The sequence below is a fragment of the Thalassophryne amazonica genome, chromosome 9 (assembly GCF_902500255.1).
Source record: "Thalassophryne amazonica chromosome 9, fThaAma1.1, whole genome shotgun sequence".
Classification (NCBI taxonomy): domain Eukaryota; kingdom Metazoa; phylum Chordata; class Actinopteri; order Batrachoidiformes; family Batrachoididae; genus Thalassophryne; species Thalassophryne amazonica.
The window spans coordinates 23,865,044-23,880,837 of record NC_047111.1 but is presented as its reverse complement, the minus strand read 5'-3'; the positions used below and the strand labels follow the sequence as shown (position 1 = coordinate 23,880,837).

The 15,794-nt window shown below is 40.1% G+C and overlaps 1 protein-coding gene across 1 annotated transcript; it reads right to left on the bottom strand.

Annotated features, from left to right (window-relative positions):
• Positions 1 to 1,299: 1,299 nt before the first annotated feature.
• rom1a (retinal outer segment membrane protein 1a) lies at positions 1,300 to 14,277 on the bottom strand. The gene is made up of 4 exons (XM_034177787.1): positions 14,037 to 14,277; positions 8,320 to 8,750; positions 7,973 to 8,219; positions 1,300 to 1,583 (listed from the first exon to the last, which is right to left on the bottom strand). The coding sequence occupies exons 1-4, from the start codon at positions 14,184 to 14,186 to the stop codon at positions 1,362 to 1,364; spliced, it is 1,050 nt and encodes a 349-aa protein (XP_034033678.1). The 5' UTR covers positions 14,187 to 14,277; the 3' UTR covers positions 1,300 to 1,361.
• Between the last annotated feature and the right edge of the window lie 1,517 nt (positions 14,278 to 15,794).

The window sequence follows — 15,794 nt, the reverse complement described above, 5'->3', positions numbered from 1 at the left end:
TGATGATGCTAACAGGCACCGATGATGTGACGCTAATGGGCATCATATGATGTGATGCTAACGGGGCATCACAATGATTCAGTGCTATCTGGCATCATAATGTGATGCTAACAGGCTAAGTTAGTGTGAGCTGAGTTTCTCCATTGTGAGCAACGGGATTTATAATATACTTTAAAAAAACATAGTGATACAATTTTGCTTAGAAAAATCTTACTGCACATAGTTTTACATGCGCCTGGAAAAAAAAAAAATACAATTTATTGTGTTTTACTTTTTGCTGGACAGGCTAGCTAGCAACAGAACAGATGCACAGATTTGGATTTCTTTTGTTCCCTTTGTTGTTCTTCTTCTTTTACTTTGAGATTAAAGAGGACTTTCAATATTTATGTTTGAAGAAACCAGAATTTTTTTAAAAAAAATGCTGAAATAGGTCACAAAGTTGCATTGCAGCTTCGCTCATCGTGCACCTTAATACGACCTGACGCAGGCGTCTAAGTGCAGCGCCAGCAGGTTCAGCATTAGCCACTTGGATTAACAGCTTTAAGAAAGGTAGCATGGCAGAGGACACACTTCATGGCTCTCACTGCAATTAACGGCATCGATTAATCAAGCTGCATAATCTGCTTCCTTCCCCTGAAATGGGGACGAAAAGGGAGTTTGAAATACAGCATCTGGTGCACCTGTTTTGTCATTATCAAATATTGTTAAATTAATGTCGCTTGTAATGACATTAGACAGAGATCAAGTAAAACCACTCCAGGAGGCAATTAGTGTGTTCAAACTTTAATTATTAGTTGTTTCATCATGTCATTATAGAGCATCGTCTCTCTACGTCAATTTGCATCCTCTTTTTATTGATTATTATGTATTAAAATTGCTGTACAACCAGTGGCTGAGTTTTTGCTTTTGACAGAGACCAGAATTGTTGATAATTAGCAGTGCACATGATATGAAGCAATTTAGTGTATTTGTAGAGCTGTAAACAAATATACAAGAATATACAGTAAGAGGGTTTCCATTCATGGAAATAAACTGGAAAAATAAAACTAATAACAAATAGAAAAAGAAAAGTGTCAGTTGTTTTGAGCATATTATTCATTAAAATAAAGTACTGCATATATTTTAAAAAAGAGAAAGAAATCACAAGTTTGCAATAAGTTCAATGGGTATTTGGGCTTTTGTTGTGTTTTTTTTTTACAAATATTATACATATGATGTTCTTCAAGGGTCAGTTGAAGGAATTTTCAATTTGAATCTGATATAGTTCAACTGATGAAACCGCATGCATCCCTAAGTGAAATATGAGTATTTCATTCCCCTCTCAGTGTAGAAAGTATTTACACGTGTCCCTGATTTGTGCTTTAGGCTGTAGCCGGAGGAGCTGGGGTGCTGGCTCCAGGATTGCCCTCTCCTACGTGGTTTTTTAGCAGAAAGAACTTCAGAACAGGGTCCAAATACTCCATGACAGTGTCCTTGACACTTTTCTCCAGCAGGTAGCCCTCTGTTTTCGATCTCCGTGTTTCCTTCCCTGCCACGGCCTCCATGGCCGTCTGCAAGAACCGTAAGCTGACCAGCACGGACCCCTGTGGAAGACGAGGAAGACCAGCTGGATTCAATGCAAGGGCATTCCTCCAGAGAGAATTCATGCATGGTGCGCGGTACGTGCAGTGTTGTAGTTGAGTCGGGGCCAAGACCAAGTCCAAGACCAAGACCGAGTCACAATAACTCAAGGACAAGGCCGAGCATACACATGTACAAAGGTGTATAAAAACTATTTTCACCCCCCAAAATACAGACAGACAGAAAACTGGTTTTAGTTGGTTCAGTGGTCAAGAGAATCAGACGCCCTTATATAATCTTTAGCATACTTTCGTGATGCAATGTGTTGGGTTCACAGACATTAATACTTTACTTGAGCAAAGGAATGTAATAATGATTTGGTAGTAACAAGGTTGTTTCAGAAGATTTTTACATGTAAGTACTTGTAGGTATAGCATAGTCTGTGTGTGTGTAGTACTGTAGTGATTAGAAAACAATGTATTGCACATATACACCATCATATGTGTACGAGTAAAATTACCGGGATGGGTGATTTTTTTTTTTTTTTTTTTTTTTTTTTGTGAGAAGTAAACCCGTCTGAAAAATAGATAAAAGTGAGCACCCTCAAACCGACCTCATGTTATTATTCAAGGCTGGATGACACCGAGGTCAAGACCGAGGCATTACATAGCAAGGCTAAGGCAAAACGAAAAAAATAAATAAATCAGCTCCGAGGCCTCCAACACCGGATACAGTAGTGTTCAGAATAATAGTAGTGCTATGTGACTAAAAAGATTAATCCAGGTTTTGAGTATATTTCTTATTGTTACATGGGAAACAAGGTACCAGTAGATTCAGTAGATTCTCATAAATCCAACAGACCAAGCATTCATGATATGCACACTCTTAAGGCTATGAAATTGGGCTATTAGTAAAAAAAAAAGTAGAAAAAGGGGGTGTTCACAATAATAGTAGTGTGGTATTCAGTCAGTGAGTTTGTCAATTTTGTGGAACAATAGATGTGAATCAGGTGTCCCCTATTTAAGGATGAAGCCAGCACCTGTTGAACATGCTTTTCTCTTTGAAAGCCTGGGGAAAATGGGACGTTCAAGACATTGTTCAGAAGACAGCGTAGTTTGATTAAAAAGTTGATTGGAGAGGGAAAACTTATACGCAGGTGCAAAAACTATAGGCTGTTCATCTACAATGATCTCCAATGCTTTAAAATGAACAAAAAAAAACAGGAGACGCGTGGACGAAAACGGAAACAACCATCAAAATGGATAGAAGAATAACCAGAATGGCAAAGGCTCACCCATTGTCAGCTCCAGGATGATCAAAGACAGTCTGGGAGTTACCTGTAAGTGCTGTGACAGTTAGAAGACGCCTGTGTGAAGCTAATTATTTGCAAGAAATCCCCCGCAAAGTCCCTCTGTTAAATAAAAGACATGTGCAGAAGAGGTTACAATTTGCCAAAGAACACATCAACTGGCCTAAAGAGAAATGGAGGAATATTTTGTGGACTGATGAGAGTAAATTGTTCTTTTTGGGTCCCAAGGGCCGCAGACAGTTTGTGAGACGACCCCCAAACTCTAAATTCAAGCCACAGTTCACAGTGAAGACAGTGAAGCATGGTGGTGCAGCATCATGATATGGGCATGTTTCTCCTACTATGGTCGTCAGGTCGAAATCAGGTCGTCTGCAAGTGATTTAGCACCAGGTTCTCCACAAACATGAGTTGCGTGGGAGGTGACGTGGGCCACAGCCCGCCTGGGCCGCCGCAACGCGGTCGGGGCGCACTGGGCGCAGTCCGCCCCAGTCGGCAGTTGCAGCGGGAGCGGGGGGCCCCGTCCCTCCAGTGTTCCCCGACGGTGGTGGTGAACGGTTCAAAGTTCTTTTCAACTTTCCCTTAAGGTACTTGTCGAATATCGGTCTCGTGCTGGTATTTAGCCTTAGATGGAGTTTACCAGCCGCTTTGGGCTGCATTCCCAAACAATCCGACTCCGGGAAGACCTGACCCCCGGCGCGGCGGGGTCATTATTATTACTCTTCGCTCGCCGCTACTGAGGGAATCCTGGTTAGTTTCTTTTCCTCCGTTTAGTATAGCACCAAATCACAACAAACAGTTGCCCCAAGGCACTTTATATTGTAAGGCAAGGCCATACAATAATTACGGAAAAACCCCAACAGTCAAAACGACCCCCTGTGAGCAAGCACTTGGAAACAGTGGGAAGGAAAAACTCCCTTTAACAGGAAGAAACCTCCAGCAGAACCAGGCTCAGGGAGGGGCAGTCTTCTGCTGGGACTGGTTGGGGCGGAGGGAGAGAACCCAAGAAAAGACGTGCTGTGGAGGGGAGCAGAGATAGGCCCAACACCATAGTAGGAGAAACATGCCCATATCATGATGCTTGCACCACCATGCTTCACACAGGCGTCTTCTAACTGTCACAGCACTTACAGGTAACTCCAGACTGTCTTTGATCATCCTGGAGCTGATCAATGGGTGAGCCATTCTGGTTATTCTTCTATCCATTTTGATGGTTGTTTTTCGTGTTCTTCCACGTGTCTCTGTTTTTTTTTTTTTTTTTTTGTCCATTTTAAAGCATTGGAGATCACTGTAGATGAACAGCCTATAATTCTTTGCACCTGTGTATAAGTTTTCCCCTCTCCAATCAACTTTTTAATCAAACTACGCTGTTCTTCTGAACAATGTCTTGAACGTCCCATTTTCCTCAGGCTTTCAAAGAGAAAAGCATGTTCAACAGGTGCTGGCTTCATCCTTACATAGGGGACACCTGATTCACACCTGTTTGTTCTGCAAAATTGCCGAACTCACTGAATGAATGCCACACTACTATTATTGTGAACGCCCCCTTTTCTACTTTTTTTTACTAATAGCCCAATTTCATAGCCTTAAGAGTGTGCATATCGTGAATGCTTGGTGTTGTTGGATTTGTGAGAATCTACTGAATCTACTGGTACCTTGTTTCCCATATAACAATAAGAAATATACTCAAAACCTGGGATTAATCTTTTAGTCACATAGCACTACTATTATTCTGAACACTACTGTGTGTGCACATCACATGCTGCAGAAATGGACAAAAGGTGAATCAGAAAAGGGGATATTAACAGACACCAACTACTGCTGAGGATGTATTTTCAACCACGTCAGTGTCTTAAATGATTTAACTGGTTTATGAACAACACTGTTAAATGGTTGGGTCAAAGATGAAATAGAATGCCTGATATTTTGGGGTTCTTTAAATGACTTTAATAGTGGAGAAATTATGTTCAGACAGATGATTTTCATCAATCTAAGTGAAAAAGTTGAACCTAATGTAGAACCCAAATGTATTCACAGTACTGTGCAAAGGTCTTAAGCACCACAGTGATTCTCTATCATTTTTTTCTCCCCATTTATCAGTAATGAACCAAAGGGGAAAAAAAAAGAAGTAACAAACTTTTTAAGAGTTATAACAACCTGGTTAATTTTTATAAATAAATCAAAAAACAATATATTGATCAGTGCTCTCTTAATACAATGTGGCAGTTCACTCAAAAAGTGTCATCACATTTGATACTTATTTGATAAAACGTTTAATGTTTAGCATTCTATATCATCTACATAATTTGATACATGTTCTTCTTTATTTTAAGGATATTTGCATTATAAACATTTTTTTATTATTATTATTATTATTGTGTGTCATTTTGGAGATGATCTGTATCTGCTTTAAAACCATTTTTTTTTCCAAGTTATGGTTTCCTGTTGTGTCACCCCTTACCATTCTTGCTTTATGGTGTCACAAGGGTCTGATGACAGTAAACGTCAGATTCTGACTGTCCTCCTGTAGTCCAGTCAGTCTGGTGATGTACCCAGTACAAATTGCAATAATAATCTTTTTTTAAAGTTTGACATATGAAGGAAGTAACATCAAAAGTGTGAGTGTGGCTCGCATATCTCTCTGGCTGTTGTCAGATGGGCCTCAGCTTCAGATATAGCACGATGATGTGCATGCTTCATATGAAAATTTTTGGGAATAACTTTCAAACCTTTATTTTGAAACCTTTATTTTCATTACAGGGTTGGCCCGCTTGGGAAATGCATTGCTTCTCGAAATGTGCATGTGAATACAATTTCACCCTCTGATCTGAATATAACACTGGATTGCTCATTGGCCCACACGCTCCGTTCAAGCCGCTGAAGCAGACTGGCGGCCATCTTACCACTCACAAGTTATGCAGGAGCTTATTAGAAAGTCAACAATTTGGAGTATAACTGAGCGGATTGTCTCATTTTCTTATTTTTGTTCTCCAGATAATGTAACCTTCATCCCTCCTAATGTATGTCTGCCATGATTAGCTATTTCATTTATTTCCTTAGTACTTTGACACTTTCTCCCCTTCTATTCTCAGTTAGTCGTATCTCACTGGGACAAATACTCCATTCAAAAAAATTCTGATTCTTTAATCAAAGTTTATGCAAGTTTTGTGTAATCATCAGCTGGTAGCATCAACACCTAAAGCTCAAAAACTATGCACAAGTAGACCTAATAAATTGTCTTAAAATAGTTCGTCCAACACATAACTCAAGTGGCTACACACAAGCCACTTATGTGCTCTGTCGTCAAAAACATATCCCTGTGAACAAATCTAGCACAACTCTCTTCTTCTATGGTGCATAACGGCAACCGGTATCCTTATTGTGTGTTGCTGCCACCTTCTCCATCAGTCCTTTATAGCAGCACGAAATCCATCGATGAGTCCAGTGTCTTTCAAGTATTTATAAAGCCAACACTGCTCCCACTTGAACTTATGGCTAAAACTGTCTGCAGATCACCTAAACAAATCCATACTTATTACAATATTCCACCATAACGTACCCTTTACTTTACTTCAAAAAACTAATACTAACAGATGGAACCTTCAAAACACATTTAAAATCTTCCTGTTGCATTACTGTTTTTGCTATTCCCCAATGGCCAAAAAAAGCTAAAGGCACCGGGAGTGGTACTTTCACATGAGTGGAATGAGGTTCAACTACCTACATTGAACTAGCTAAAAGCTAAATATATGAAAACACAACAAACCAAAATGTCCCTGACTCACATTATCATTAACTACTGTATTCACATCCATATGTTTGTGCTCATGTAGAGTAACTGTGTTTATTTCCTTCCTATATCGCTATGTGTGTCTGAAAGTCAGTCTTTTTCTTAAAATAGTGTGTTTGCATGTTTCTTTGTATCTCAATGTCAACCATGTTTTAACAAATGTCCACTTTGTCTGTTCACACTATGTACGAGTAAGTTCACCTCTTTGTACATCCCACCTTCAAACACAGCCTCATAGACCGTCCATGAAAAATCTACTTAAGCGCCCAGTTTTTCTATAGGAATACAAACTTCCTATGGGCACTGCACTAGTGCTTATAATGCAGCCTGAAATGATACCCGATATAAAACTCTATTCCTGCCTGCAGTTTGGGGTAGGGATCACAAGGTGGTACTGGTAACTCAGGACAGCAGCTGAGAACTGTTTCCACATTGCATCTGTAAGTGATGCCTTGTTGGCTCTAAGAAAACGCCTACTGTTTCAAAAATTGCTGGAGGAATAACTACATACTTCTAAAGTCAGTGCACAACCTTGTGTCCCACCGTGTTCTTCAAGATCTTCAAGATCCCCACAGCCTCGGTGGGGTTCAAACACCAGATCACTTGTACTCGAGGCCAAGGTTGTATCAGGTCAGCCAAAAGGGAATTACTCACTAGCCAAGCTAGTAGGAACATCTTTTCAATTGGACTTCACCTTGTTACATTCTTATCAGTGTTTAGTATGTGGTCTGCCAATACAATTAACTATTTTGTGATAATAACAGAAAGAAAGAAGTGACCTCTTAAAGTATCTGAGAGTTTGTCCTCATGGCCTGAAATATAGAAATATGATGAATGAACTGTTCCGCATTCCATTGTTCCATTGCGTAGGTTTCTTTGGATTTAAATTATATTTGGGTTTGAAAACAAACAAATCAAAAACTATTGCATTTTTTATTGGGTTTTGTCTCCAAAAGATGCTAACATGACTGGACTGGTGGTGGAGATAAAAACAACGGATCTTAATTACGCCGGTGGAAGTACGCGCGCCTGTGGCATGTTCTGGCTTTTTCATGTGCTCATAAACACATAAATAGAAGCAGTGCATTTTGGTGACACCTATGTACCCTTCAGTTTTAAATGTCTATCCAGTTTTAACTCTGTTGTGCAATCCCAGCATGCATTTGGTGAGTGTATTAGCTGAATAGGTCACTTGGACTCAGACACACATAGGCAACCATTCACACCTTCACATGCAGTTTAGTGTCACCTCACTTGCATGTTTTTGGACCTTATTTCTGCTAAGTCGATCTATTTCTCTCCATGTACTACATTACCTGTAACAGAAAGACTGAAAGTACTCCAGCCCCAATGGTGTTCATCAGGCCCATGTAGTAGTTGACAAGAGCCTCCCTGCAGCCTCGGAGGTAAATGTTGAGCTCTTCAGTTTGGTAATCGTAGTTATAGTGAGCTGAGTTGTTGGTGAGTTGGTACTGGATGCATGGCCGTGGAGAAGCCGGGTTGCAGCAACTGAAAGGGACACCGTCTAACAAGTAACGGCCGTCCACGTTGCTCTTGATGCGACTAAAGACAAATGTTAAAGAATCCGTGTCAACCAACAAACAAATACTCTCGTGATAAAGCCTACGTATTACTACACCCTGTAGCATCTTCTACAACTTACTCCTTCACTTCTTTGGTGCTGAAATCAGGTAGCGGTTTGCTGATCCACTGGACCTCAAACCAGTCCCTGAAGTCATTGTTTCCACAGCACTGAAACTCCATCTGTAGGCGGTCGATGTTCTGCTTCTGGAAGCAGCGGCCCGGGGTGTCTGTGTCTTTGTAGAAGCGGATGCCATTCCTCAAGCCAACCTTCAGAGAGGACTCCAGACTTCCCTTCATTGCGTAGCTCATGATGACAGCAAGCAGCATAAGGACGGTGAAGAAACAGGAAACTGCAAAATATGGCTTCAGGAAGGTCTTCCAGCGAGGAAATCGGCCAGCGTCCAGGGCGTCCTGACAGATTTTTGCTGCAAAGTAGTTGATGCCCAACGAGGCCAGACCGACAATCATGAGGGTATTGGGCACAATATGTACATCTGTGTTATCCATCACCTGTGAGGAAGTCACACAATAATATAAACAAGATAAAAAAAAACATTCTGTCTATTGCCTTGAGATGCCTTGAATGTTGTGCTTTGGTGCTGTATAAATAAACTCAACAATGTGGGTTTTTTCTTTCTTTATCAGTGGATTTACAGAAACTCTACTCTGAAATATCCAAACAATTCTACTTCAGATAGATGAATGATAGAAATTAGGAGCAGGTGTGGAATTGAAGCTGCATGTAGCTTGAAATGAGTTTGTTTTTTTACAGTTTCTTTAGACCCAGACTAAGGACCCCCACTGAGGTCCTTAGTCTGGGTCTCATTACATAAGATCACTATCCTCAAAATCATTGTTGATTAATGATCTAATTATTGATCATCACTTAGATATGATTGGGTTATGTGAAACCTGGCTTTAACTACAGCTGTCTTCCCCTTAAATGAGGCCTGCCCACCACCTTATACATTAGTCACATCCCTCATGATGCGAAGCAAGGCGGGGGTGTTGCTCTTATTTATAAATCTAGGTTTAGCTTATTAGCTGTTGCAGGTCACAAATATAACTCGTTTGAGCATCTGATTATCTGCTCTGCGCAGGATATTACACATTGCCAAGGTTAAAAGAATAAAATTCAGCCGTATTACTTTGTCACTGTATATAGGCTTCCTGGTCCATATTCTGAATTCTTAGATGAATTGGTGCATTCATCTCTAACTTGTCAACAAGTGCAGATAACATTCTGATCATTGGTGACTTTAAGGTTCATATAAATAAGCCTTCTGATCCCCTCTGCAAATCATTTATGGAAATTGTGCATGCATTAGGACGGGGTGCCCAAGTTTGGCAGGCTTTTAATGAGCCTTTCAATGGATTCAGGTGTGTTGGAGCAGGGAGACAACAAAGAGTGTCAGGAAGGTAGATCTCAAGGACTGAAATTAGGCACCCCTGCATTAGGATTTCGGCAATGCATTCAGGACTTGACACACATTAGTGGAAATACCCTGGATTTGGTTCTCGCACGTGGTATTGCTGTCACGAATGCTGACATCATGCCTCTTACATTAGTGGTCTCTGATCACTCACTTAGTAAGTTTACAGTTTCGCTGCTGTGTTTAGTGGAACAACACCAACTTTATATATCACTATGGCATGCATCAACTCCTCAACTAAGACTGAACTCAAAGCTAGACTGCCTGATGTCTTAGCTTTACATTGGCAAATATTCACTCAGTAGACAGTCTTGTGGATAGTTTAAACTCAGTGCTCAAAGCTACACTCGACATGATTGTGCCACCTGTGTTAAAACCGCGCTCCCCCAAAACACAGTCACCTTGGTTCAATGATTACCTGTGTGACCTCAAGCATAAGGCTAGAGGTCTAGAACGGAAATGGCGGAGTTCAAAATTGGAAGTATTCCACCTTGCGTGGCATGATGCTGACAAATTATACTGTATTTCTTGTCTTTCTGACGCTTGATTCTGTTTTTTCTGTGTAAGGTGCAGCTCCATCCAGAGATGGGTGTGGTATTTGTGCTGAAAAACCCTCCTGTCCTGTGCAACCAACAGTATTTCTTGTATATTTGTTTTGTGAATTGTTCTGTAATTTATGTCTGTAGCATGGCCCAAGCAGAGGGTCACCCCTTTGAGTCTGGTCTGCTTGAGGTTTCTTCCTCAGAGGGAGTTTTTCCTTACCACTGCTGCTCTGGGGGTGAGTAAAATTAGACCTTACTTGTGTGAAACACCTTGAGGCAACTCTGTTGTGATTTTGCGCTATATAAATGAAAATAAATTGAAATTGAAAATAAGACTGGTTGCCACCAAGGCCATGACTGCTCGTGTTTCTACATATCTTAAAACAAATGTGAAATTTTGTAGAAAAAAAAAAAAAAATTGCAGAGTAGACATTGTGGCTATCTATCCTTAAAAACACAATTTTCAGGTCTCTAACAGAACGAGTGGCTTCAGTGCCTGTCACTTTAAATCGAAGGGAGCTGCTGCATGCCCCGCCCCCTCACACCCTAGGTTTCTCACACAGAATGTAATACCTATCTGTGACAATTACTAAGTCAAAAAAAGACTCATTTCAGGCTTAAATTTTGCTTATAGCAAGCTAGTGTCTACATGCATTTAACTGTAAATAAGGTCAAATGCAGATTTTAAATTACAACATACAGCATCGCACAGTCCTGTTGCAGACGTCAAAAATTTATTAAGATAATATTTCGGCCTGTAGCCTTTGAATCAAAGAAAAGAAAAATGATCTGACGAAGGCTACATTGGTGCAAAACAAGACTGCAACACTTGTTCTTGGTTGTTCTCCAGGAACAAGTGTTGTCTGCTAATGTGGTTATATATTTTCATAGAATTATTAACACTCAGACTCCTAAATTTCTTTATAATAATATAACTTACTGTTCAAACATTCATGTATATAACATTCGAGGGGCGAATAGTGGTCGGATTACGTTACCCTTATCTAAGTCTGAGTCTGTGAAGAGGACAATATTTTATAGATCATTTGCATATTGCAACACTCTTCCAGGGGAGATTAGTTACATTAAAAGTACGGCTGGTTTTAAATTGAGACTAAGAACATATTGTCATCATCTTAATATCATATAGGCTTCATGTATTTGGTTGACTGAGATTAACATGTCAAATTGTTTGTGATTTGTATGTTTTCTTTATTTTTTATTTGTAAATTGTATTTGTAAAAAGATGTATTTTATGAACGGATATTGTAATATCTGAGTTTGTATTTTATTGTCTGGACCCCAGGAAGACTAGCTGATGTTTTGGCATCAGCTAATAGGGATCCTTTTAAATGAACAATAAACTCTGAGTTTTTCACAGTGAATCTGATGTTCCTCAGGGATGTGTTCTAGTTCCCACACTATTCACTGCTTGCATGGACTGGGGTGGAGAGTAGGCCTGCGGAAACCAGTGAGTTAGGTCCTTTTGTTGGCACAGAAAGGTTTACTGAATTTGACTTTGCAGATAATGTTGTGGCCTTTGTGGAATTAATGAATACTCTGATTACAGCACTTGAGAAGCTGAGTGAGGAATCACTTTCTGGGTTTAAGATTGTGCAGGATCAAGACTAAGATCCAGGCTTTTAATGACATACTGGAGTCATCAGTGTATCTACATGTGCTGAAGGTGTTGGACTTGTATAAACATTCATGTATCTCAGCAGTGGCCTTCATGTCTCTGGGTCTTCAGCCTTTGAGATTGAGAGACACCTGCAAGAGCTCATGGAATCAAGAGGACGCTGGACAGAGGTATTTGGTGATGCTGATCTTAGCAGGAGAACAAAGGTCAAAGTTTTTATGCTCCTGGTGCTATCTGTCTTTTTGTATGGTTGTGAGACTTGGACACTAACCAGGAGTGAGCTAACATGACCACTGGATCACTTTAGTACTTAGGATCTTTGGCGGATCCCTGGGTACTGCTGGACCAACTTTCTATCGAATGAGCGGTCACGAGCGGAGTATGACTTGCATTGTGAGGGAGTGTCAGCTTCAACATTCTGGCTCTGTGGCGCATTTCTCTTTGCATGATCCAGCACGCAAGGGCCTGAATGTTGAGGATCCCAGTGGCTGGACAGAGCCAAGAGGAGGCCCAGGTTTCACCTGGCTGCAGCAGTTAGGTTATTTTAGAGATGTGGTGATGGGCTGCTTGTCCCCCCGTGTGGTTGCCAACCAGGACACAAGGCGGTTCCGTGGTATCATGGATGCAGTGAAGCGCAGGACGAGAGTGCGCTTCCAAACTCGACTTGACCTGAACTTTTATTTTGTTGGAAAAATGGCTGCTGAGGGTGTGATGTGCTTCAATAATTGTACAAATAATAAAAGTTGCATACATTCTGCCTGTAAATGCATTCACTGAGTCAGGTTTATTTCCACAACAAAACTTTTGTATATTCTGCCATTCATTTGTGTACGTTTTGTATTTTTTTAATTAATGCATTTCATGCAATAATTTTTACATATAGTATTATTCTGTTCATAGATTAACAAACTGTGTTGTGCACAAGCGGTGAATCAGAAAGGAAATGTTTACTGATACAAAATCCTGCAATAAATCAGAATTGCAAAATTGAGAAAATGTGTTTTTGATGCTGCACATAGTACTCTAAACCAAACATGAAAATGTATTTAAATCTTAGAAAATGTTATTTAAAAAAAATCCAAATGAAATAAAAGCTAGGAGTATTTATTAATGCTGCAGTCTTCAAACGTGAGAATTAATCCGAATGAGACTGAAGACGAGGTTCAGTTTATTAAAAGATGACTTAAGTTATGAAGTAGGTCACAGGTGCATTCAGCTGCTGGGCTCCATTTAAGAAGGACGCCATCAATAAGATTTAATTTCTGCCACATGAATGTTCTTGTATTTTCCATTAATATTGCAAATTAGAAACTGCTGCTTTAAAATTTTACAACAGCTTTCATGTTAGTGCTGATATTTTCATGTAAAATGAGATGTGCCTTTATTAGACCCACATGTGGAAATGCGCAGTGACGCAGCAGCAGCAGTAATAATAGCAACTGTGCAACTGGAGGGCAAAAGAAAATGTGCTAACAGAAGGTGGTGTAAATACTTTTGCAGGGAAAATCAAGAGAATGAAAAACTGACAGAAAACTCAAGTGGGTACAAAAAGTATATACATATATATATATTTAAAAAAAACAAACAAGTGGCCTCTGTGGACATATGTAGGGGTGCAGAAAAGTGGAGAATAAGGAAATAAGGAGAAGGATTCTTGGGGCTTCGATCACAGAAAAACTGGGGAGAGCTGACATTTGCCATTTGAGTTAAGGATGAATGTTGCCAAAACGTAACGTTGATAGGACTAATATTTTTGGAGAAATTACAGATATTATGTAACAACATGGACTCACATGCCATTCCAAATCATTATAGAAACTTTGCATCATTTATTATCACCCTTGATAAATGTCAGCTACCTATTTTATAAACACGACTCGATCTAGAGCCAATGCGCTACTGCATATATAAGTAGTATATAGAACGTGCAAATTGAGCTAAAATCTAAAAGTGCTTTGCGTCACAAGTGTAATCAGGGCAGAGGGACCAGTCACTAAATTTTCCTTGATATGATGTGAGCACAGGTGAGATGTTACTCTCCCAAAGATGCAAACGCATCTTGTTGACTTTGGTGGCTTGTTCCTAACTTTATTGTTTAATAATAATTTAAAAAAGAAAAGGGCTTTAAAAAAAATGATCATCACTCTGGATGGAGGGTTTTCGTTTTAAAGGTCAAAAGTACCTCTGCCCTCCTGCGGAGCTCCGTCTTCAGGATGCATCCCAGAGTGAAGGTGATGGCCCCGGCCACTGTGGCACACCACGAGAGGAGCCACAGTCCCTGGGCCAGCTTCACCCTCTTCTGGAAGGGGAACTTCATCTTCATCACCACCATGGCTGCAGCGAGGGCCTCCAAGCGTCAGCGGAGGAACAGGGGAAGGACAGCGACGAGGCGGACGGTGCTGTTCTTCGTCTGTGAGTCAGGACGAGAGGCAGGATGCCAAAACTTCACTTCAAGATGATCAGATCGATGACATTTAAAAAGACAGTGAGAACAAACTCTGACCAAAGCATGAAAAGAAGATTGGTGGGTTGCTTAAAATGCAACTGGTGACAGTGCAACGAACCCCACTTTTTTCCAAAAAAATTGCTGGTGGAGAAAAAAAAAAATTTTCAGGTAGCTCCACGTCCCTTCCCGAGTGGTACACAGTGGATTTGTCCAACCTGGATGTGAGGAGCATCTTAGCTCTAATGCCTTTATGATCCTATTAAAGTGGGCTATGAATCCAGGCCATTGTTTGCTCAGCAGACGTGCACGACAAAACGAATTACAGCTGACACACCTCATTACAACACACAACAAACAGACAAAAGCTCCATTTAATGTCAAAGAATGCCTCAAGAAGACTTCATCAGAACTCAGGTCTGACACGTATTTTAACAGAATGCAATGATTTGAATTTCTACTTCTAATATATGACCTTCAGTGGAAAAATACACAAACAATTCATGTGGTTGCAAAGCTCCACTTTAGCTGTATAAGGGTGAAATAGTCCATTTCAATTTATTTTCATTTATATAGCGCCAAATCACAACAGAGTTGCCTCAAGGCGCTTCACACAAGTAAGGTCTAACCTTACTAACCCCCAGAGCAGCAGTGGTAAGGAAAATCTCCCTCTGAGGAAGAAACCTCAAGCAGACCAGACTCAAAGGAGTGACCCTCTGCTTGGGCCACGCTACAGACATAAATTACAAAACAATTCACAAAATGAACATACAGGAAATGCTGTTGGTGGACAGGACAGGAGGGTGTCCAGCACAAATACCACACCCATCTCTGGGTGGAGCAAAGAGTAAAAAGCATATTACTATACTATGCCAGTATGCTAGCCATACGAAAGGGAAAATTAAGTGCGTCTTAAGTCTAGATTTGAAAGTCTCTACAGTCCAATGGTAAAGAGAATTAAAGTCTGGTGGACGTTTCTGCTGTTATTTCATTGTCAAGAAAGATGACTTTAAGCTTGCTTTTAGCTTGTTTTCATCTTGGAATATAGTACGTGCCATTGGATTAATATACATGCTGTTGGATTAAACTGGACAGTGTTTGGTACTTTCCCGGAGTAAGTGAGGTCATACCGGACTTTTCCATTGCAGATGGGGAGGCCCATGGAATGAACTCAGTGCTGAAGATGATGGAATATGTCTAAGATGATTCTAAAATGACAAAGTATGATCAAATGAAGTATTAATGTGTTAAAAGTAATATCTAAGAATGATTCCAACATAACAAGTATGATTAAATGAACTATTAATGTAATAAAAGTAAGAGTTGATTAGAAAAAGTATGTTACAAATAAGTGAAATGAATGATTATATGAGTTGTTTTTCATAAAAGTGCAGAGTCAGAAGAAAGAGGAAGTGAAGAAGTTGTTTTGATAAAGAATGCAGAGTCAGAAGAAAGAGGAAATGAAGAAGTTGGTTTGATAAAGAGTGCAGAGTCAGA